Source organism: Schistocerca cancellata, chromosome 11, assembly GCF_023864275.1.
Source record: "Schistocerca cancellata isolate TAMUIC-IGC-003103 chromosome 11, iqSchCanc2.1, whole genome shotgun sequence".
Classification (NCBI taxonomy): Eukaryota; Metazoa; Arthropoda; class Insecta; order Orthoptera; family Acrididae; genus Schistocerca; species Schistocerca cancellata.
In genome coordinates, this window is record NC_064636.1 from 14,826,675 (window position 1) to 14,852,744 (window position 26,070).

Consider the following 26,070-nt stretch of genomic DNA (forward strand, 5'->3'; position numbering starts at 1 on the left):
TACCAGAAAATGCAACACATACCCATTCTACACCTGCAAGAAAAAGCAAAACATACTAATTGTACATTTAACATAAAAAAAGACATATACCCACTGTATGCCTACCATAAAATACCACACATACCCACTGTATGCCTACCAGAAAATACCACACATACCCACTGTATGCCTACCAGAAAATACCACACATACCCACTGTATGCCTACCAGAAAATACAACACATACCCACTGTACACTTGCCAGTGAATGCAATAAACACATCGGTTAATTGTCTCTAGTCAAACAGCTTGTAAAGTGGCAGCACTGTCTCTAAATTTGGCTCCACTGCATTTTATCGGAAAGGTTGAGTGCAGCTGTATGTTTGTGTATCATTTTTTGTGAGAATCTCACATTGTTGAGTTGTTATACAAATGGTGCACTTTGCATTAGACCAGCGAATTGATAGTGTGGAATGTTAAATAAAGACATGCTCCATCAGGGAACGTAAAGAAATGTTTGAAGCAAAGTATCACCGAGCAAGGTGGCGCAGTGGCTAGCACACTGGACTCGCATTTGGGAGGACGACGGTTCAATCCCGGGTCCAGCCATCCTCATTTAGGTTTTCCGTGATTTGCCTAAATCACTCCAGGCAAATGCCGGGACGGTTCCTTTGAAAGGGCACGGCCGACTTCCTTCCCCGTCCTTCGCTAATCCGATGAGACCGATGACCTCGCTCTCTGGTCTCCTTCCCCAAACAAACCAACTAAGCAGAGTATCCTAGTAGGAGACTCCCTACGAGCACCACTATTCAAGATCAGTACAGGAAATGGGAGCTGCAGGATCCATCCAGAATGTGCAGAGAAATGTGTGGCAGACAGTTAGGACTCGTGTAGCAAATCCAACAAATTATTTAACCATTAGGGAACATTTTTCAATAATTATTTTTACTGTAGTGAGGGTCAATAAATTAAAACGTTTTCGTGCATGGCTTAACATTATCATTAGCGCCGTTTAGGTAACAGAACTGTTTTCAGCACTCTAGTCAGTCATAAGAAATTCTGAAATTCTTTTTTATCGTTCCATAAAATTTCAGATGAACTGCCAGGTGTCTGCAACTTTCTGCCACGATATTTTGGCACCATGTCTTCTGGCCACATTTGGCTGAATGCCAACGAAAATGCACTGAGCTCACATATTTAGGACACTGCCAGGACAACATGCACAGCGTATCCAGTTGTCGATTGAGCATCTGCTGCCAGAGCACATGCTCTCCCAGAGCGCATGTGCAAGTCTGCGTGCTGTGCCACTCGTCCTTTGTGGTGAAAGCTCGCCTCACCGATACCAAACTGATTGTCTGTGTACGGTAAAATCGCAGAACGACGCCGGCTATGTACAAAGTTTTTCTAAGGCAGGATTGCCGTCTGGGGCACAATCGTTTTTTCACTGTAGCTCATCAAATAACCAGTGGAAATACACTCCTGGAAATTGACATAAGAACACCGTGAATTCATTGTCCGAGGAAGGGGAAACTTTATTGACACATTCCTGGGGTCAGATACATCACATGATCACACTGACAGAACCACAGGCACATAGACACAGGCACAATGTCGGCACTAGTACAGTGTATATCCACCTTTCGCAGCAATGCAGGCTGCTATTCTCCTATGGAGACGATCGTAGAGATGCTGGATGTAGTCCTGTGGAACGGCTTGCCATGCCATTTCCACCTGGCGCCTCAGTTGGACCAGCGTTCGTGCTGGACGTGCAGACCGCGTGAGACGACGCTTCATCCAGTCCCAAACATGCTCAATGGGGGACAGATCCGGAGATCTTGCTGGCCAGGGTAGTTGACTTACACCTTCTAGAGCACGTTGGGTGGCACGGGATACATGCGGACGTGCACTGTCGTGTTGGAACAGCAAGTTCCCTTGCCGGTCTAGGAATGGTAGAACGATGGGTTCGATGACAGTTTGGATGTACCGTGCACTATTCAGTGTCCCCTCGACGATCACCAGTGGTGTACGGCCAGTGTAGGAGATCGCTCCCCACACCATGATGCCGGGTGTTGGCCCTGTGTGCCTCGGTCGTATGCAGTCCTGATTGTGGCGCTCACCTGCACGGCGCCAAACACGCATACGACCATCATTGGCACCGAGGCAGAAGCGACTCTCATCGCTGAAGACGACACGTCTCCATTCGTCCCTCCATTCACGCCTGTCGCGACACCACTGGAGGCGGGCTGCACGATGTTGGGGCGTGAGCGGAAGACGGCCTAACGGTGTGCGGGACCGTAGCCCAGCTTCGTGGAGACGGTTGCGAATGGTTCTCGCCGATACCTCAGGAGCAACAGTGTCCCTAATTTGCTGGGAAGTGGCGGTGCGGTCCCCGACGGCACTGCGTAGGATCCTACGGTCTCGGTGTGCATCCGTGCGTCGCTGCGGTCCGGTCCCAGGTCGACGGGCACGTGCACCTTCCGCCGACCACTGGCGACAACATCGATGTACTGTGGAGACCTCACGCCCCACGTGTTGAGCAATTCGGCGGTACGTCCACCCGGCCTCCCGCATACCCACTATACACCCTCGCTCAAAGTCCGTCAACTGCACATACGGTTCACGTCCACGCTGTCGCGGCATGCTACCAGTGTTAAAGACTGCGATGGAGCTCCGTATGCCACGGCAAACTGGCTGACACTGACGGCGGCGGTGCACAAATGCTGTGCAGCTAGCGCCATTCGACGGCCAACACCGCGGTTCCTGGTGTGTCCGCTGTGCCGTGCGTGTGATCATTGCTTGTACAGCCCTCTCGCAGTGTCCGGAGCAAGTATGGTGGGTCTGACACACCGGTGTCAATGTGTTCTTTTTTCCATTTCCAGGAGTGCAGCTTGTTCAGCGATAGCTTACATATTGGCATTGGCGGGGCGGGGGGGTGGGGGTGGGAGGAGGGGCGAGTATGCCGCTGATGATGTATTAGGTTGGTGTATAAGTTTGTAACATTTTTGTTTTGCATTTTGGTATTCTGATCGCTATGGGATTATTTGTAGTTCACTGTTGTTGTTCGAGTTTAGTTATTGTCATTTTGTCATTTGGAGATAGCGAGTCGGGCTGTGGTCGCTGGAAAATGGAGTGCCAGATGGCGAAAACGGAACATTTCCGCCATACTCTCCTCTTTGAGTCCAACAGAGGCGTGACAGCAGCAGAAGCAACGGGAAACATATGCGCCATGTGTGGGGATAACGCGGTTGGACAGAGCACCGGAAGAAAACGGTTTTCTCAACCCCCCACGTCCAGGGAGACCTTCGGGGTTTGAGGAATATCGTTTAAACGCGTAAACCCACTGAGATCAACCTCAGTGTATTCGAGGACGCATTAATGTGATGAACTCTGATAATTCCACCATCGGGCAACATTTGCATGCAATCCAGAATGTTCAAAATCTGGGTGTAAGGGGACTGCATGTCGTTAGCCGAAATCACAAAAATCAGAGCGTGGCCAGCCAAATACACCCATTCACAGTCAATGATCAATTCACCTGGACCTAAGGACCCAGTCCATTCGATGCATGCACAACCCACATCATTATGAAGTTACTACCAGAATGAGATTTTCATTCTGCAGCGAAGTATGCGCTGATATGAAACTTCCCGGCAGATTAAAACTGTGTGCCGGGCTGAGACTCGAACTCGGGACCTTTGCCTTTCACGGGCAAGTGCTCTACCGACTGAGCTATCCAAGCATGACTCACACCCTGTCCAAGGTAGGAGACGAGGTAGTGGCAGAAGTAAAGCTGTGAGGACGGGGCAGGAGTCGCGCTCGGGTAGCTCAGTTGGTAGAGCACTTGCCCGCGAAAGGCAAAGGTCCCGAGTTCGAGTCTCGGTCTGGCACACAGTTTTAATCTGCCAGGAAGTTTCAAGTTACTAACAGATTGTACAGTGCCTTGTCGACAATTTAGGTCCATGGCTTCATGGGGTCTGCACCACACTCGACCTGTATCATCAGATCTTACCAACTGAAATTGTTGGGATTCATCTGACTAGGCCACAGTTTTTCATCTGCTGCCGTAGCCCATTAGCACCACATTTCGCCTCACTGTACTAATGGATACATTCGTCGTGTGTCGCACACTGATTCCTCAGTGTTGCTTGTCTGTTAGCACTGACAAGACTGTGCAAACGCCGCTGCTCTCGGTCGTTAAGTGAAGGATGTCAGCCATTGTGTTGTCTGTGGTGAGAGGTAATGCCTGAAATTTGATATTCTTGGCCCACTCTTCACACTGTGGATCTAGCAGTATTGATGTCACTGACAATACCCCAAATGGAACGTCCCATGTATCTAGCTCCAATTACCACACCATGTTTAATGTCTTAATCCCCACCAAGCAACCATAATTAGGTCGGAAATATTTTGACATGAATCAACTAAGCACAAATGACAGCTTCAACAATGCACTGCCCTTTTTATACGGTCTGTATGCGATACTACTGCCTACTGTATATTGTATACGTGCATATTGCTATTGCATAACTTGTCACCTCAGTGCATGCATATGGTATTTTTCCTTTTGGATATGTCCAAAGAACAGACACGACACGACACGACACATATTATATAACTTACTGTAATCACTATGCCTGCCGTGAATCAAAGGGAAGCTTGCTGACAGAGACAGCAGCAGCGACCTATCTTTGCAACAGGGAACAGTGGAGGCGGCTGTGGAGGAGCACTCACCCCATGCAGAGAGTGCAGGTCCGGCTGCTGGTGCGTGGCGGAGGGTGCGTAGAGCTCGGCGTCAGCAGCTCCGGCGGACACGCACGCCGCCAGCGGCGCTAGTGTCGACAGGAACTGCTTGCGGCCTTCAGAGGTCGACGACGACGCGGCTGTCGACGCCGCGCTCGCCCGCACTGCCACTCCGGCCGGCGCCGCCGCCATAGCGCGCCCGTTGCCCAGGTCCGGGTACTGCTGGCCGTGCCATTCTGCAACGGATGCAACTGAATTCACGCGACCGCCTGTCTAGTGCTAGTCACACCAGAGGTAATTGCAGACTTTCAACCTTGTCGCTGCTGTGGGTGTGTACACATGTCCTGCAACACGGTTCTCCAGCTGCTGTGGGCATGTGTACACATCATACTATGCCATTCCCTAGGTGCTGTGGATGTGTATACACGTAATGCTACTACATTCCCCCAGTGCTGCGGATGTGTATACATGTCATACTATGCCGTTCCCCAAGTGCTGTGGATGTGTATACACGACCTGCTACCCTGTTCCCCATGTGTGTGGATGTGTATACACGTCCTGCTATGCAGTTCCCAAGGTGCTGTGGGTGTGTATACACATCATGCTATGCCATTCCCTAGGTGCTGTGGATGTGTATACATGTCATACTATGCCGTTCCCCAAGTGCTGTGGATGTGTATACACGTCCTGGTGCCCTGTTCACCATGTGTGTGGATGTGTATACACATCCTGCTATGCAGTTCCCAAGGTGCTGTGGGTGTGTATACACATCATGTTATGCCATTACCTAGGTGCTGTGGATGTGTATACATGTCCAGGCATGCGACTCCCCAGGTGCTGTGGGCATTTATACATGTCATGCTCTGCCATTCCGCAGCAGGTGCTGTGGGCATGTATATACGTCATGCTACCCCATTCCCCAGGTGCTGTGGGTGTGTATACACGTCATATTATGCCGTTCCCCAAGTGCTGTGGATGTGTATATACGTCCTGGTACCCTGTTCCCCATGTAAGTGGATGTGTATACATGTCCTGCTATGCCGCTCTCCAGGTGCTGTGGGTGTGTATACATGTCCAGCCATGCCACTCGCCAGGTGCTGTGGGCGTTTATACACGTCATGCTCTGCCATTCCCCAGGTGCTGTGGGCATGTGTACATGTCACGCTACCCCATTCCCCAGGCGCTGTGGATGTGTACACACATTATACTACGCCCTCCCCAGGTGCTGTGGGCGTTTATACATGTCATACTATGCCGTTCCCCAAGTGCTGTGGATGTGTATACACGTCCTGCTACCCTGTTCCCCATGTAAGTGGATGTGTACACATGTCCTGCTATGCCATTCCCCAGGTGCTGTGGGTGTGTATACACGTCCAGCCATGCCACTCGCGAGGTGCTGTGGGCGTTTATACACATCATGCTCTGCCATTCCCCAGGTGCTGTCAGCATGTGTACATGTCATGTTACCCCATTCCCCAGGTGCTGTTGATGTGTACACACATTATACTATGCCATCCCCAGGTGCTGTGGGTGTGTATACATGCCATATGCCGTTCTCCAAGTGCTGTGGATATGTATACACGTCCTGGTACCCTGTTCCCCATGTGTGTGGATGTGTATACACGTTCTGCTACACTGTTCCTATGTGTGTGGATGTGTGTACACCTCCTGCTACCCTGTTCCCATGTGTGTGGGTGTGTGTACACATCCTGCTACCCTGTTCCCCATGTGTTGTGGGCATATATGCACGTCGTGCTACACAGTTCCCCAGGTGCTGTGAGCGTGTATACACACACCGCTTGGATCTTCTTACAGTGCTATGGACATTTGAATGCGTCCTGCGCTGCCGACGTCTCACTGCAGTGATCGAGTTACGTCGATATTTCGGCGAATAACACAGTTTCGAGTATTTATCGTACAACATGCATGCCCCACTGTGTGCTATCATTTGCAGAAAACCTCGTTTCGATAACTTCAACCGTTTATGAGATTTGGCGATTGTTATGACCACATGATTCGGAATGTGCAAGGCTGTTAATTGGTGTATTGTGCGTGACTCTCCTTCGAATATAAAACCGAATAACTCTGGAACGAAACGAATTATCATTCTGCTCTCAATTATAAATAAAATTTCGATATATTATCTACATTTCATTTCTTGCAACGTAGGAGCTAAAATCTATCATACACGAAGTTAACGCTATATATTTTCACCTCTGCAAAGCCTTTAAAATTTCGTGTAATGTATTACTTAATTTTAATCATGTGAAGATATCAGACTGTAAGACATGTAAAAATAAAATTTTTTCAGATTTTTTTCACCTAATAGTTTACGAAAAATTAGACCTAAGTACATCAGCTGGAACGCCATCTGTCAGTACAGGCAATAATATTCGGTGAGCAGCACAGCCATAACAAAAGCAATCTCAGTACACACGTAGCAGCAGGTGGTTTGTGTAAGGAGTCAGCGACATACTTTGCATGACATAGCAACACTTTACAGATCAATTTGACTTGTGTTGTAGAAGGATTTTAGGGAATCACATTTCCTGCAACGTATATTCTGAAAAAAAAAATTATTTATAAAATTAATTTGTTGGTTATATTTGTACTGTATTTGTATTTGCTCCCCAAATAGCAAAACTCATTTACTACTTTAAGTGTTTCCTAATCTAATTCCCTCAGCATGACCGGATTTAATTCGACTACATTCCATTATCGTCGTTTTGCTTTTGCTCATGTTCATCTTATATCCTCCTTTCAGGACACTGTCCATTCCTTTCAACTGCTCTTCCAGGTCCTTTGCACATATAAATATCTGTTAATGGAAATGTTAAACACACGACCTGATGATTATATCAACTTTCTGCAAATGGACAGTGAAATGTTTGATAAGTTGTTTAGAGTTACTTCGCGCGCACTCTGAAAAAAAAAAGACGCAAGTATGCGAAAATTTATTCTCTTCTTCTTGGTCCTCTAACGACGGTTCAGTATAATATCACAGCGTGGGGATATACGGCCCACATCGTCTGTAGAAGAAGCAGAGATCTTAGATTTTTTTTTCCATTTCATTTCACTTACGCTTGTATGTCATGCGTATTATGTAGATTTTGTTCATAACCTGTTCCTGCGTAAAGTTGTGGCTACGAAACATGTGGTACGTATACCATTTTGGTAACTGTCTGCGGTGTTTTGTTTTTATGCTTAATCGTAGTTTCCGTAATTGTGGAAACTCGCCATATATTGAGAAGTACTGTAATGGAAGAATTTTTCACCAAACACATACGGCGAATCATCGACACAAACAACGTCTGCTATTTTGTCAACTTTTTCGTCAGTCAAAATTTCTCGCAAACACGTCAAATACCCTCTATGCTTGACAAGCACGTCGAGCAGCGCCGCGCGCGTCAAATGTTTGACAAGCACTGTTAAGTTTGACAAAAAGGTGTGATTGTTTACGGGGGCCTTTAACGTTACTGACCTGCTGCGGCGGCAGGCAGGTGTTCGGCGGAGGGTGACTTCGACGCTGTGGCAGACGCGATGCCGGAACCAGTGTCATGTTGCTGTTGGTGTTGCTGTTGTTGTTGTTGTTGTTGTTGTTGTTGCTGCTGCTGCTGCTGCTGCTGTTGCGATCGACGGGCAAACAAGTCCGTCAGCTTGCGGTACGTAGAAGTCGACGATGACGAAGACGTCGACCCACTTGAGGGCGATGAGGCAGCTTTGGTGACGACAGCTGCACAGGAAACAAAGGCGTTGTTCGACCTCCAACAGGGTTCACGACCGCTCGCAGTATTTCATTAACTAAGAGACCGGGAGAGGAATAACGTGTGACGGAGTATGCACTACGCTCATTTTCCGCGTAATGAAAGCTGCTCTAGAACGATTTACTTCGAGAAATCGAAGCTAAAAGTTTTGCGAGCCTGTTGCATTGGATACGAATAATAATAATAATAATAATAATAATAATACTGTATGATTAAATGATGATGGCGTCCTCTTGGGTAAAATATTCCGGAGGTAAAATAGTCCCCCATTCGGATCTCCGGGCGGGGACTACTCAAGAGGACGTCGTTATCAGGAGAAAGAAAACTGGCGTTCTACGGATCGGAGCGTGGAATGTCAGATCCCTTAACTGGGCAGGTAGATTAGAAAATTTAAAAAGGGAAATGGGTAGGTTAAAGTTAGATATAGTGGGAATTAGTGTAGTTCGGTGGCAGGAGGAACAAGACTTCGGGTCAGATGAATATAGGGTTATAAATACAAAATCAAATAGGGGTAATGCAGGAGTAGGTTTAATACTGAATAAAAAAATAGGAGTGCGGTTAGGCTACTACAAACAGCATAGCGAACGCATTATTGTGGCCAAGATAGATACGAAGCCCACACCTACTACAGTAGTACAAGTTTATATGCCAACTAGCTCTGCAGATGATGAAGAAATAGATGAAATGTATGATGAGATAAAAGAAATTATTCAGGTAGTGAAGGGAGACGAAAATTTGATAGTCATGGGTGACTGGAATTCGAGTGTAGGAAAAGGGAGAGAAGGAAACGTAGTAAGGTGAATATGGATTGGGGCTAAGAAATGAAAGAGGAAGCCGCCTGGTAGAATTTTGCACAGAGCAAAACTTAATCATAGCTAACACTTGGTTTAAGAATCATGATAGAAGGTTGTATACATGGAAGAAGCCTGGAGATACTAAAAGGTATCAGATAGATTATATAATGCTAAGACAGAGATTTAGGAACCAGGTTATAAATTGCAAGACATTTCCAGGGGCAGATGTGGACTCTGACCACAATCTATTGGTTATGAGCTGTAGATTAAAACTGAAGAAACTACAAAAAGGTGCTAATTTAAGGAGATGGGACCTGGATAAACCGACTAAACCAGAGGTTGTACAGAGTTTCAGGGAGAGCATAGGGGAACAATTGACAAGAATGGGGGACAGAAATACAGTAGAAGAAGAATGGGTAGCTCTGAGCGATGAAGTAGTGAAGGCAGCAGACGATCAAGTACCCACTGCACCCCTGAAAAGGCGGACATACTGGTGCAAAATGACGTCCCGATTCACATGACCTGTTACAGTTCCTCTGCCAAACACATGCAGGGGTGTACGTTCACCAATCATAACCCCACCTCACACCATCAAACCACGACCTCCATACTGGTCCCTTTCAAGGACATTAAGAGGTTGGTATCTGGTTCCTGGTTCACGCCAGATGAAAACCCGACGAGAATGACTGTTTAGACTATACCTGGATTGGTCGGTGAACCTGGGACCACTGTTCCAGTGACCATGTACGGTGTTCTTGACACCAGGCTTTACGGGCTCTCCTGTGACCAGGGGCCAGTGGAATGCAACTTGCAGGTCTCCAGGGGAATAAACCGTGTCAGTACAGTCGTCTGTAGACTGTGTGTCTGGAGACAAGTGTTCCAGTGGCTGCGGTACTCTGCGGGCACTGATGGTGAGATATCGGTCTTCTTGTGGTCTTGTACACTGTGGACGTCCCGTACTGTAGCGCCTGGACACGTTTCCTGTCTGCTGGAACCGTTGCCACAATCTTGAGATCACACTTTGTGGCACACGGAGGGCCCGTGATACGACCTGCTGTGTTTGACCAGCCTCCAGTCTCCCTAGTACTCTACCCCTCATAACGTCATGAATACGCGTTCTTTGAGCCATTTTCAACACACAGTCACCATCAGCACGTCTGTAAACGTCTGCACACTTACTCGCCGCACCGTACTCTGACATGCACCGACACACCTCTGCGTGTGTGGACTGCTGCCAGCGCCACCGTGCGACGACCGCAGGTCAAACGCACCGCACGGTCATAGCCCGAGGTGATTTGAACCCGCCCAGCAGAGCGTTGTTTCACCAGGTATCAGCATTATCCTCAATTTATGAGCACGGGTGTATATACAGGAAGCAGACTAAGGAATCGTGATGAAATGATCCATCCAGAAAGCAGAGAAACTGTCAGACATAAAAGTAAGTTTATGGGCGCACCGTAAGGGAATGTTTTAGGATCATTACGCTTCACAATAGACTACATCATCACAAAAGGCATGGGATAGAAACATCGATGGCGGTAGTGCTGCGTACGCACGGAATAAAAGGGCAGAGCACTGGCAGAGCTACCGTTTGTTCTCAAGTGATTCATGTAGAGAGGTTTCCGACGTGATTCTGGTCGCACGACGGGAATTAACTGACTACGAAGATGGAGCAGTTGTTTGAGCTACACGCATGAGACATTCCAGTTTGGAAATTTATTTATTTATTTACACGTCAAGTTCCGTTGGAGCAAATTGAGGAGCAAATCTCCAAGGTCATGGAACATGTCAGTATACTATCGTCAGGGAATCCAAAATTACGAGATCCAAAAGTGTCAAGAGTGTGCCGAGAATACGAGATTTCAGGCAGTACCTCCCACCACGGACAACACAGTGACCGACCGGCCTCCACTTAACGACCGACAACAGCGGCGTTTGCGCACAGTTGTAAGTGCTGACAGACAAGCAACGCCGCGTGAAATAACCGCAGAAATCAGTGTGGGGCGTACGACGAACGTATTCAGTAGGACAGTGCTGCGTAATTTGGCGTTAACGGTCTGTGGCAGCATCGCCTGCCGCCGCTCTCCTGGGGTCGTGACCGTATCGCTTGGACCCTGGACGACTGGAAAACCGTGGCACGGTCAGACGAGTCCCGACCTCAGCTAGTAGGAGCTGCCGATAGGGTTAGAGTGTACCGCAGACCCTACGAAGCCCAATTTGTCAACAAGGTACTGTGCAAGCTGATGGAGTTTGCACAATGGTGAGATGGTGATTGGTTGGTGGGGCACCCAAGTGCGCGGTCATCAGCCCCCATACGAAGTACCAATTTTCACACAGTCCATTTTTTTACAATCCAATCTTAAGCACTGTCATGAGTGCTGATGATGACCATGATGATGATGGCCATGACGACCATGATCATGGCGACGACGGCCAAAATGACGACGACGACGACGGCCATGACGGTGACGACGACGACGGCCATGACGACGACGACGGCCATGACGACGACGACAACGGCCATGATGACGACGACGACGACGACGGCCATGATGACGACGACGACGACGACGACGACGGCGGCAGCCATAATGACGACGACGACGACGGCCATGACGACGACGACGGCGGCCATGACGACGACGACGGCGGCCATAATGACGACGACGACGATGGCCATGACGACGACAACGAAGACGACGGCCATGACGACGACGACGACGACGACGGCCATGACGACGACGACGACGACGGCCATGACGACGACGACGGCGGCCATGACGACGACGACGACGGCCATGACGACGACGACGACGACGACGACGACGACGACGGCCATGACGACGACGACGGCCATGACGACGACGGCCATGACGACGACGACAACGGCCATGATGACGACGACAACGGGCATGATGAAGACGACGACGACGACGGCCATGACGACGACGACGACGGCTATGACGACAACGACGACGACGGCGGCCATAATGACGACGACGACGACGACGGCCATGACGACGACGACGGCGGCCATAATGACGACGACGACGACGACCATGACGACGACGACGACGACCATGACGACGACGACGACGGCCATGACGACGACGACGACGACGGCCTTGACGACGACGACGACGACGGCCATGACGACGACGACGGCCATGACGACGACGACGGCCATGACGACGACGACGACGACGGCCATGACGACGACGACGACGGCCATGACGATGACGACGACGGCCATGATGATGACGACGACGGCCATGATGACGACGACGGCCATGATGACGACGACGACGGCCATGATGACGACGACGACGGCCATGATGACGACGACGACGGCCATGATGACGACGACGACGGCCATGATGACGACGACGACGGCCATGATGACGACGACGACGGCCATGATGACGACGACGGCGGCCATAATGACGACGACGACGACGGCCATGATGATGACAACCACCATGGTGATGACGACGACCACCACGTTAAGCGTCTGGAAGACCCTCGCCTGGTCAGACAAGTCCCAATTGCAGTTTGTAAGACTGTTAATGAAGTTTAGGAATTCTGCTACCTAGGCAGTAAAATAACCCAATGACGGACGGAGCAAGGAGGACATCAAAAGCAGACTCACTATGGCAAAAAAGGCATTTCTGGCCAAGAGAAGTCTACTAGTATCAAATACCGGCCTTAATTTCAGGAAGAAATTCGTGAGGATGTACGTCTGGAGTACAGCATTGTATGGTAGTGAAACATGGACTGTGGGAAAACCGGAACAGAAGAGAATCGAAGCATTTGAGATGTGGTGCTATAGACGAATGTTGAAAATTAGGTGGACCGATAAGGTAAGGAATGAGGTGGTTCTACGCAGAATCGGAGAGGAAAGGAATATGTGGAAAACACTGATAAGGAGAAGGGACAGAATGATAGGACATCTGCTAAGACATGGTACTAGAGGGAGCTGTAGAGGGCAAAAACTGTAGAGCTAATAATTGAGGACGTAGGTTGCAAGTGCTACTCTGAGACAAAGAGGATAGCACAGGAAAGGAATTCGTGGTGGGCCGCATCAAACCGGTCAGTAGACTGATGACAAAAAAAAAAGAAAAAAAAAGAAAAAAGAGACTGATGGTAGGGTCAGAGTGTGGCGCAGAGCCCACGAAGACATGGATCCAGGTTGTCTACGAGGCACTCCGACTGAACGGGTCAGTTACTGGAGATGGTTATGTTCGGCTACTTGGTGACCGTTTACAGCCGTTCATGGGCTTTATCTTAGTGAGCAAAGGTGGAATTTTAATGGATGACAATGCGGCATGGCACCAGGCCACAGCTGATCGCGACTGGAAGAAGAACATTCCGGAGAATTATATCGAATAATCTGGCCACCCAGATCGGCCGTCACAAATCCCATCGAACATTTATTGGGAAATAATCGACAGGTTTGTTCGTGCCCATTACCGCCATCACTTTTGCAATTTATGGACGGCCATAGAGGCAGCACGGCTCAGTATCCAGAGGACTTCCAACAACTTGCTGACTCTGTACCACATCGAGTCGCTGGACTACGGTGGCAGAGGAAGGTCCGACACAGTATTAGGACTAGAGATGGGCAAAACTGTTCTTTTCAGAGATTGGATCAGAACTGTTCACTCCCTGAAATGAATTAGCTCTTTTTCATGACTCACCACTCATTTACAATAGAAAATAAATGGAAGGCACATTGCCCTTTAAACTTGGTTTATTCCAGTACTATACCTGTATTTTGATCTTATTTGATCCTATTTTGAAGTAACACAGATAATGAGTAAGAATTTTGTATTGTTTATTGAAATTTCCACGATATGACAAAGTTTTTGATTATTGATTTATTTTGCACTATCGTGGTTTTTTGGGTGATCGGAAAATGTTGTAACTTGAGATTTACATTAACAATATATTTGGCTATAATGTATTAAAATTTCATTAACCTCATACAAATACATCGCAAGCCATATATTTTTAAAGTGAACGTTTCCTCCCGAAGACGCCTAAAATCGCAAAATCCGTACCAGAATAAGAAAATAAAATATAAATTTGACTGTAAAACGAAAGTGCTGCATATAGCCTTACACAGAATAAAACAAGGAAAATATTGGTGTATCACATTTTGTGATACGTTTATCGGTTCGCTCGTAATTAAAGCGTAAATTCGAGTGTCCCTAATAAAAATCCTATAGTAAGAGGAGTCATCAGGAACCTAATCTGATCAGTTTAAACAAATATAAATAAAATAAAAACAAATGATGTATACATAACATAATAATGTAATATACATAGCGGTATTACTACGAAGAACAATATCCAGTAGGGACGAACTCCGATGCAGAGGCGCTGAGTCGAGCAGGTCGAGCCACGAGCTGTATTACTGCGTGACCTGAGACCGCAGAGACCAGAGTGACACCTGAGTCGCTTTGCTCGACGCTCTGGCTAGAGTCGAGACGGTGGGGTGAGCATCGAGCAGGCGAGTTCCGAGGGTGGGGGGAACGGTGAACTCACCCGCTCCGAGACAAATCGTCTGTTCCCTTGCGAGCTTTTGTTGCAAGTAGTTCCTATGTTATCCGCTAGGTGGCTCTATGTCCTGTTGCTCGCATCAACTGCCCAGAGGGCAGGACGTGCGACTGAAACGATCGCCGACAGAGTGCGATGCGAAGTTAAGCTGCGCCAGACACTGCACAGTGCACACGGCAGACGACGCACAGAGACGGCAAGGCATATGTGGAACACAAAATCCAGTGGGGCACTGCACAATGCAGGCAGCCAAGGTAGAAGCAGGGCAGAGGCCAGCGCTGGCTGTGTTGTGTGGTGCGCACTGTGCTCTGACCAGCAGAGGCGCTGCTGATATGCTCCGTCTCTCTCTCTCTCTCTCTCTCTCTCTCTCTCTCTCTCTCTCTCTGCATGCCGTGGGAAACGTTTGGAGCTACTGTTCTTTTTTTCTGAATCACTGATTGTTCACCCATTTGAAAGATTCAACTCTATGAATTAGTTCACGAGCGGATCCCCCATCTCTAATTAGGACGTATCTCGTGACTCCCGCCACCTCAGTAAGTACTGAGAGTTTCAAAATGAATATCGGGGTCTTAAGGCTTTTCAGCATTTATTAGACTAAAATGACAATTGTAAATAATGCATCGAATAAAAGAGCAACTCAGCTTTGTTTGCACGCTGTGTCATCAAAAGTATCTGGACCCCTGGCTGGAAATGACTTCCAAGTTCGTGGTGCCCTCCATCGCTAATGCTGGAATTCAATATGGTGTTGCCTCACCCCTAGCCTCGATGACAGCTCCCACTCCCGCAGGCATACGTTCAGTCAGGTGCTGGAAGGTTTCTCGGGGAATGGCAGCCCATTCTGCACGGAGTGCTGCACTGAGGAGAGGTGTCGATGTCGGTCGGTGAGGTCTGGCACGAAGTCGGCGTTCCAAAACATCCCCAACTTGTTCTATAGGATTCAGGTCAGGACTCTGTGCAGGTCAGTCCATTACAGCAATGTTATTGTCGGGTAACCACTCCGCCACAGGCCGTGCGTTATGAACAGGTACTTCCTTGTGTTGAAAGATGCAGCCGCCATCCCCGAACTGGTCTTCGACAGTGGGAACCGAGAAAGTGCTTAAAACATAAATGTAGGCCTGTGCTGTGAGAGTGCTACGCAAAACAACAAGGGATGCAAGCACACCGTAACACCACCGCCTCATAATTTTACTGCTGGCACTACACAGGCTGGCAGGTGACGTTCACCGGACATTCCCCATACCCACACCCTGCCATCGGGTCGCCACATTGTGTACCGTGATCCGTCACTCCACACAACGTTCTTCGACTGTTCAGTCGTCCAATGTTTACTGTCCTTACACTGAGCGAAGCGTCGTTTGCCTTTATGCCGAACAAATCCTCCTTGGCATTGTGATTTCCTTTCTGTCAATGCACAAATCGCAAAGAGACTGTCAAGATAAAATTAGAGAGATTTTAGTCCACTTGCAGGCTTACCAGCATTCCGTCTTCCCGCACACCATTTGCGACTGGAACAGGGAGGATGGTGGGGAGAGGAAGGCGGGAAATGGCAGTGGCACAGAAAGTACCCTCCGCCACACAGCATGAAGTAGCTGGCCGAGTACGGTGGTAGTTGCAGTTGGGGGTTTGTGTGGAGGAGACAGGATTTGGGTGCACGGTTGGCACTTGTGCCGATTCCAGTCCACGGGGGCCAGCGGTGGCGGTAACTTGGACAGGCAGTACAAAGGGCAGTACTCACCATTGGTGATGGGGTGAGGCGGTACTGCTTTGGTGCTGGGGGCGGCTGGGGCGGCGGGGACTGCGGGGGCGTCCGGTGGGGGCGGCGTGTGGCGGGCCTCCGCCCCCGGGGGGCTCGCCCTTGGCGGCATCACCCTCCCTGCAGACACCTCCTCCAGCTCGTCCAGTTCGTCCATCTCCGCCGTGTCCGTCGCCGCGTCCTTGCTGTGGGATGGGAACAGTGTTACCTGGTTTGGATACTTCATTACATGATATCAACACCTAGTGGATCATAGAAGCTATTAAAGAGTGACCACGACCAAGCTCCTGCATCTAGTCCATATCGATCCTGTTCTTTGGCATAGCCTTCATAGGGGTGATGATGATGATGATGTTTGATTTCTGTGGCGCTCAATTGCGCGGTCATTAGCGCCTGTACACAGTCCGACATCTGCACAGTCCGACATCTGCACAGTCCGACATCTGCACAGTGAGACATCTGCACAGTCCGACAGTTGGACAGTCCGACATCTGCACAGTCCGACATCTGCACAGTCCGACAACTGCACAGTCCGACATCTGCACAGTCCGACAGTTGCACAGTCCGACATCTGCACAGTCCGACAGTTGCACAGTCCGACAGTTGCACAGTCCGACAGTTGCACAGTCCGACAGTTGCACAGTCCGACAGTTGCACAGTCCGACAGTTGCACAGTCCGACAGTTGCACAGTCCGACAGTTGCACAGTGCAATCCAGCCAGTCACGAATGATGATGAAATGGTGAGGACAACACAAACACCCAGTCCCCAGGCATAGAAAATCCCTAACCCAGCTGGGAATCGAACTTGCTCCAGAGGCAGAAATGCTAGCCACTAGACCATGATACTTGTTAGGGATCGTGTGCTTCACTAAAGAATGCAGAGGCAGTGGATCGCATCGGGCACTAAAAAGTGCCTATCTTCCGACAACAGGTACCTCACACTACCTGTCCGTCTGTGCTGTATCCATCGACGTATCCTTACTGTGATGTGTAATATCAAATTTTCAAAAAATTAATTTTTTATTGGCTTAAGGGGAATAGGGAAATACAGGGAGCGAAAGGCTATTTACAATTTGTACAGAAACCAGATGGCAGTTATACGAGTCGAGGGACATGAAAGCGAAGCAGTGGTTGGGAAGGGAGTAAGACAGGGTTGTAGCCTCTCCCCGATGTTATTCAATCTGTATATTGAGCAAGCAGTAAAGGAAACAAAAGAAAAATTCGGGGTAGGTATTAAAATCCATGGAGAAGAATAAAAACTTTGAGGTTCGCCGATGACATTGTAATTCTGTCAGAGACAGCAAAGGACTTGGAAGAGCAGTTGAACGGAATGGATGGTGTCTTGAAGGGAGGATATAAGATGAACATCAACAAAAACAAAACGAGAATAATGGAATGTAGTCGAATTAAGTCGGGTGATGTTGAGGGTATTAGATTAGGAAATGAGACACTTAAAGTAGTAAAGGAGTTTTGCTATTTGGGGAGCAAAATAACCGATGATGGTCGAAGTAGAGAGGATATAAAATGTAGACTGGCAATGGCAAGGAAAGCGTTTCTGAAGAAGAGAAATTTGTTAACATCGAGTATAGATTTAAGGGTCAGGAAGTCATTTCTGAAAGTATTTGTATGGAGTGTAGACATGTATGGAAGTGAAACATGGATGGTAAATAATTTGGACAAGAAGAGAATAGAAGCTTTCGAAATGTGGTGCTACAGAAGAATGCTGAAGATTAGATGGGTAGATCACATAACTAATGAGGAAGTATTGAATAGGATTGGGGAGAAGAGAAGTTTGTGGCACAACTTGACCAGAAGAAGGGATCGGTTGGTAGGACATGTTCTGAGGCATCAAGGGATCACCAATTTAGTATTGGAGGGCAGCGTGGAGCGTAAAAATCGTAGGGGGAGACCCAGAGATGAATACACTAAGCAGATTCAGAAGGATGTAGGTTGCAGTAGGTACTGGGAGATGAAGAAGCTTGCACAGGATAGAGTAGCATGGAGAGCTGCATCAAACCAGCCTCAGGACTGAAGACCACAACAACAACAACAAGGGGAATAGGACATCAAACGGGCCGACTTGGAGCAGGAGAGTCACCACAGGACATTTTAATTTCCACTGTCTATACTTTTACAAATAATTTCATAAAACTTTGTCAGCGTGACCAGGAAGGATTCAGAATTCACACACATAGCAGTGGAAGTTCGAAAACACAACGAAATGATGTTTTTTACATATGAAATTTCACTCTTTTTTCACTTACTAATGTCAGTATTTGTTGCTATAGGTACACTTTTCTTCATAAGTAAGAGAGATTCTTCGATGAATTGTGCAGAGCATACAAAACATACTTGAAGGTATATGGAACTCTAGAATTCTCGAATTCCATTAAAAACTGTGGCAAAAATTGAGGTAATTAACTATACATGTTTGGGTTTTCCCTAAACATGAAGTTTAAAATATAACAGTTCATTCGTTTTTTCATAAATTAAATAAATTCTAGAGTTTCATACACCTGTGAATATGGTATGTATGATGTGCTCGAAGAATCTCTCTAACTTATGAAGAAAAGTGTACCTATAGCAACAAATGCAGCCATTAGTAAGTGAAAAAAATGATGAAATTTCGCACTTAAAAAAATTATTTTGATACGTTTTCGAACTTCTACTGCAATGACTGTGAATCCTGAATCGTTCCTGGTGATGCTGGCAAAGTTTTATGAATTTATTTGTAAAAGTATAGACAGTAGAAAATAAAATGTCCTGTGATGCCTCTCCGGCAAGTCGGCCCGTTTGAGGTCCTACCCCCCTGAAGAGTTTTCGAACCTTCCACAACACGTGACAAAAAAATCTAGAACTTTTTCCACTTCATAACAGGGTTGCCACAGCAACCAGTATGTACTATATTAAGAAACAAGCAGTGTTAGTTGCAGTGATAAGAATTTTTATTAGCTACCAGTGATGCGTTTCGCCATTATTTACGCACCTTTGAATTGGTCTACAGAGAAATACAAAATGTCATAATAGTAGCATTTAGTGAGATTGGATTGTTTTTTTTTTTTTTGTTGTGGGCTTCAGTCCAAGGACTGGTTTGACGCAGCTCTCCATGCTACCCTCTTCTCTGCAAGCCTCTTCATCTCCAAATAACTACTGCACCCTACATCCCTATGAATCTACTTACTGTATTCATCCCTTGGCCTCCCTCTACGATTTTTACCTGCCCTTCCCCCCCCCCCCCCCCCGCCCCCCAACTTCCCACCAATACTAAATTGGTGACGCCGTAATGAGCCAGTCTTGATCTACTTCGACCATCATCAGTTATTTTGCTCTCCAAACAGCAAAACTCACCTAATACTTTAAGTGTCTCATTTCCAAATCTAATTCCCTCAGTATAACCTGATTTAATTCGACTACATTCCATCATCCTCGTTTTGCTTTTGTTGATGTTCATCTTACATCTCCCTTTCAAGACACTGTCCACTCCGTTCCGTGTCCTTTGCTGTCTCTGACAGAATTAAAATGTCACTGGCAAAGTCCGTGGTTTTTATTTCTTCTCCCTGAAGTTTAATTCCTTCTCCACATTTTTTTCTTTAATTTTCTTTAGTGCTTGTTCAGTGTACAGACTGAGTAACATCGGGGATAGGCTACAACCCTGTCTCACTCCCTTCCCAACCACTGCTTCCCTTTCATGTCCCTCGACTCTTATAACTGCCATCTGCTTTCTGTACAAATTATAAATAGCCTTTCGCTCCCTGTATTTTACCGCTGTCACTTTCACAATTTCGAAGACTGTAGTCCATTGTCAAAAGCTTTCTCCAAGTCTACAAATGCTATAACGTACAACCTATCTTCTAAGATAAGTCATAGGGTCAGTAACGCCTCGCGCGTTCCTACGGAATCCAAACTGATCTTCCCCGACGTCGGCTTCTACCAGTTTTTCCATTTGTCTGTAAATAATTCCATTTAGCGTTTTGCAACCATGACTTATTAAAATGATAATCTTTACACCTACTGGAGAGTAATTACTCAGTTATCAATGGCGTCCCGCGACACTACAAGGGCTTCGCCGTCATCTCTGCTCAAGAGTTGTCGAGATGGTCTGAAGATAAGTTTCGATCGAAAAGAAAACAGTTGGCATCTGACGTGTACTTCTAAGTTTCCAATAAGTCCTTGCGATAAAGACTGACTAGTATATCAATTATCCACCAGATCGCCATCGATTTCCGACAATATTGTCAATAAATGATAATTAATCCAAACCCTCAGCTGCCGACAGGTGTTGTCGATATACCTCGATGGGGACAGCTGAAAACGTGTGCCCCGACCGGGACTCGAACCCGGGACCTCCTGCTTACACGGCAGACGCTCTATCCATCTGAGGCACCGAGGGCACAGATGGATAGCGCGACTGCAGGGACTTATCCCTTGCACTCCTACCGTGACACCCACATTCCCAACTGTCCACAATCTACATACGTAATGGGCCTAATTGCTGTCCGCAGCTGAGGGTTTGGATTAATTATCATTTATTGTAGATAAGCTGCACGGTCATCAATGGTATCTGTTCTTTCGGGAACAGTTACTATCTTCATATATAATATTTTCAATAGTTATTAATAATACGTTAGCTTGGCGTTAGCAAAAGTAGGAAAACGACAAGGTACGATGCTTGATTTTTGTGTGCAGTATTGACAGGAAACATAGTAGGTGAATATGGATTGGGGGGAAGGAATGAAAGAGGAAGCCGCCTTGTAGAATTTTGCACCGAGCATAACTTAATCATAGCCAACACTTGGTTCAAGAATCATAAAAGAAGGTTGTATACCTGGAAGAATCCTGGAGATACTAAAAGGTATCAGATAGATTATATAATGGTAAGACAGAGATTTAGGAACCAGGTTTTAAATTGTAAGACATTTCCAGGGGCAGATGTGGACTCTGACCACAATCTATTGGTTATGACCTGTAGATTAAAACTGAAGAAACTGCAAAAAGGTGGGAATTTAAGGAGATGGGACCTGGATAAACTGAAAGAACCAGAGGTTGTACAGAGTTTCACGGAGAGCATAAGGGAACAATTGACAGGAATGGGGGAAAGAAATACAGTAGAAGAAGAATGGGTAGCTTTGAGGGATGAAGTAGTGAAGGCAGCAGAGGATCAAGTAGGTAAAAAGACGAGGGCTAATAGAAATCCTTGGGTAACAGAAGAAATATTGAATTTAATTGATGAAAGGAGAAAATATAAAAATGCAGTAAATGAAGCAGGCAAAAAGGAATACAAACGTCTCAAAAATGATATCGACAGGAAGTGCAAAATGGCTAAGCAGGGATGGCTAGAGGACAAATGTAAGGATGTGGAGGCTTGTCTCACTAGGGGTAAGATAGATACTGCCTTGAGGAAAATTAAAGAGACCTTTGGAGAGAAGAGAACCACTTGTATGAATATCAAGAGCTCAGATGTCAACCCAGTTCTAAGCAAAGAAGGGAAGGCAGAAAGGTGGAAGGAGTATATAGAGGGTTTATACAAGGGCGATGTACTTGAGGACAATATTATGGAAATGGAAGAGGATGTAGATGAAGACGAAATGGGAGATAAGATACTGCGTGAAGAGTTTGACAGAGCACTGAAAGACCTGAGTCGAAACAAGGCCCCGGGAGTAGACAACATTCCATTTGAACTACTGATGTCCTCGGGAAAGCCAGTCATGACAAAACTCTACCATCTGGTGAGCACGATGTATGAGACAGGCGAAATACCCTCAGACTTCAAGAAGAATATAATAATTCCAATCCCAAAGAAAGCAGGTGTTGACAGATGTGAAAATTACCGAACTATCAGTTTAATAAGTCACAGCTGCAAAATACTAACGCGAATTCTTTACAGACGAATGGAAAAACTGGTAGAAGCCGACCTCGGGGAAGATCAGTTTGGATTCCGTAGAAATGTTGGAACACGTGAGGCAATACTGACCTTACGACTTATCTTAGAAGAAAGATTAAGAAAAGGCAAACCTACGTTTCTAGCATTTGTAGACTTAGAGAAAGCTTTTGACAATGTTAACTGGAATACTCTCTTTCAAATTCTGAAGGTGGCAGGGGTAAAATACAGGGAGCGAAAGGCTATTTACAGTTTGTACAGAAACCAGATGGCAATTATAAGAGTCGAGGGGCATGAAAGGGAAGCAGTGGTTGGGAAAGGAGTAAGACAGGGTTGTAGCCTCTCCCCGATGTTATTCAATCTGTATATTGAGCAAGCAGTAAAGGAAACAAAAGAAAAATTCGGAGTAGGTATTAAAATTCATGGAGAAGAAGTAAAAACTTTGAGGTTCGCCGATGACATTGTAATTCTGTCAGAGACAGCAACGGACTTGGAAGAGCAGTTGAGCGGAATGGACAGTGTCTTGAAGGGAGGATATAAGATGAACATCAACAAAAGCAAAACGAGGATAATGGAATGTAGTCAAATTAAGTCGGGTGATGCTGAGGGAATTAGATTAGGAAATGAGACACTTAAAGTAGTAAAGGAGTTTTGCTATTTGGGGAGTAAAATAACCGATGATGCTCGAAGTAGAGAGGATATAAAATGTAGACTGGCAATGGCAAGGAAAGCGTTGCTGAAGAAGAGGAATTTGTTAACATCGAGTATAGATTTAAGTGTCAGGAAGTCGTTTCTGAAAGTATTTGTATGGAGTGTAGCCATGTATGGAAGTGAAACATGGACGATAACTAGTTTGGACAAGAAGAGAATAGAAGCTTTCGAAATGTGGTGCTACAGAAGAATGCTGAAGATAAGGTGGGTAGATCACGTAACTAATGAGGAGGTATTGAATAGGATTGGGGAGAAGAGAAGTTTGTGGCACAACTTGACTAGAAGAAGGGATCGGTTGGTAGGACATGTTTTGAGGCATCAAGGGATCACAAATTTAGCATTGGAGGGCAGTGTGGAGGGTAAAAATCGTAGAGGGAGACCAAGAGATGAATACACTAAGCAGATTCAGAAGGATGTAGGTTGCAGTAGATACTGGGAGATGAAGAAGCTTGCACAGGATAGAGTAGCATGGAGAGCTGCATCAAACCAGTCTCAGGACTGAAGACCACAACAACAACATTGACTTTCGATAGCTTATCTTACAGTATATACACTCCTGGAAATGGAAAAAAGAACACATTGACACCGGTGTGTCAGACCCACCATACTTGCTCCGGACACTGCGAGAGGGCTGTACAAGCAATGATCACACGCACGGCACAGCGGACACACCAGGAACCGCGGTGTTGGCCGTCGAATGGCGCTAGCTGCGCAGCATTTGTGCACCGCCGCCGTCAGTGTCAGCCAGTTTGCCGTGGCATACGGAGCTCCATCGCAGTCTTTAACACTGGTAGCATGCCGCGACAGCGTGGACGTGAACCGTATGTGCAGTTGACGGACTTTGAGCGAGGGCGTATAGTGGGCATGCGGGAGGCCGGATGGACGTACCGCCGAATTGCTCAACACGTGGGGGCGTGAGGTCTCCACAGTACATCGATGTTGTCGCCAGTGGTCGGCGGAAGGTGCACGTGCCCGTCGACCTGGGACCGGACCGCAGCGACGCACGGATGCACGCCGAGACCGTAGGATCCTACGCAGTGCCGTAGGGGACCGCACCGCCACTTCCCAGCAAATTAGGGACACTGTTGCTCCTGGGGTATCGGCGAGGACCATTCGCAACCGTCTCCACGAAGCTGGGCTACGGTCCCGCACACCGTTAGGCCGTCTTCCGCTCACGCCCCAACATCGTGCAGCCCGCCTCCAGTGGTGTCGCGACAGGCGTGAATGGAGGGACGAATGGAGACGTGTCGTCTTCAGCGATGAGAGTCGCTTCTGCCTCGGTGCCAATGATGGTCGTATGCGTGTTTGGCGCCGTGCAGGTGAGCGCCACAATCAGGACTGCATACGACCGAGGCACACAGGGCCAACACCCGGCATCATGGTGTGGGGAGCGATCTCCTACACTGGCCGTACACCACTGGTGATCGTCGAGGGGACACTGAATAGTGCACGGTACATCCAAACCGTCATCGAACCCATCGTTCTACCATTCCTAGACCGGCAAGGGAACTTGCTGTTCCAACAGGACAATGCACGTCCGCATGTATCCCGTACCACCCGACGTGCTCTAGAAGGTGTAAGTCAACTACCCTGGCCAGCAAGATCTCCGGATCTGTCCCCCATTGAGCATGTTTGGGACTGGATGAAGCGTCGTCTCACGCGGTCTGCACGTCCAGCACGAACGCTGGTCCAACTGAGGCGCCAGGTGGAAATGGCATGGCAAGCCGTTCCACAGGACTACATCCAGCATCTCTACGATCGTCTCCATGGGAGAATAGCAGCCTGCATTGCTGCGAAAGGTGGATACACACTGTACTAGTGCCGACATTGTGCATGCTCTGTTGCCTGTGTCTATGTGCCTGTGGTTCTGTCAGTGTGATCATGTGATGTATCTGACCCCAGGAATGTGTCAATAAAGTTTCCCCTTCCTGGGACAATGAATTCACGGTGTTCTTATTTCAATTTCCAGGAGTGTAGTTAAGAGTGAGTGGTAAGAAAGTGTACTCGGGCAGAAACATTACGAAAACGTAGAATCGAACGCAGCTACGAAACACTGGGTCATCAAAGGGTCCAAGGAAGATATATGAGGCGGAGAGCAGTTCGGAAGGACTCGCTGATTCTGCTAAGAACTTTAAAAGACAGTGGCCAGGATTCTGATGTGAATTACGGATTCAGCTAGAGGATTATAAAATTTTCTTCGCGTTTTCTCTATTAGTTCTCAACACGTGACTCGTAAAACGTGCAGGGCACACGTTTCGTTGCTGGTACAAAGTCCTCGAGGCTTGCGCTTCGCAATAATTATTGCTTCTCCAAACAGCCCAGGAGATGTTCCACCAAGTAGTAAGTTTATACGGAACGCATATGAAATCAGTTGTCAAATCGTTCTAGCAATGCGCCTGTTTGTAGTAACACTAAAACCGAATTGTGAAGTTTAGTGCGTTCGTGGAATTGCAACGACTGCTACACTACTGGCCATTAACATTGCTACACCACGAAGATGACGTGCTACAGACGCGAAATTTAATCGACAGGAAGGAGATCCTATGATACGCAAATGATCAGCTTCTCAGAGCATTCACACAAGGTAGATGCCGGTGGCGACACCTACAACGTGCTGACATGAGGAAAGTTTCCAACCGATTTCTCATACACAAACAACAGTTGACCGGCGTTGCCTGGTGAAACGTTGTTGTGATGCCTCGTGAAAGGAGAAGAAATGCGTACCATCACGCTTCCGACTTTGATAAAGGTCGGATTGCAGGCTATCGCGATTGCGGTTTATCGTATCGCGACATTGCTGCTCGCGTCGGTCGAGATCCAATGACTGTTAGCAGAATATGGAATCAGTGGGTTCAGGAGGGTAATACGGAACGCCGTGCTGGATCCCAACG

At 47.3% G+C, this 26,070-nt stretch overlaps 1 protein-coding gene and 1 non-coding gene across 2 annotated transcripts in view; both read right to left on the reverse strand.

Moving 5' to 3' along the window:
* Positions 1–26,070, reverse strand: part of LOC126108825 (uncharacterized) — a 175,401-nt gene that overhangs the window by 98,497 nt on the left and 50,834 nt on the right. Inside the window, exons 7-9 of the mRNA XM_049914189.1 lie at positions 16,572–16,774; positions 8,420–8,452; positions 4,711–4,859 (exon numbers count right to left, since the gene is read on the reverse strand). Coding sequence (XP_049770146.1) covers positions 4,711–4,859; positions 8,420–8,452; positions 16,572–16,774 — 385 coding nt within the window. The remainder of the gene's footprint in view (positions 1–4,710; positions 4,860–8,419; positions 8,453–16,571; positions 16,775–26,070) is intronic.
* Trnat-ugu (transfer RNA threonine (anticodon UGU)) lies at positions 20,907–20,981 on the reverse strand. Its single transcript has one exon. It is a non-coding gene; the product is annotated as a tRNA-Thr (tRNA).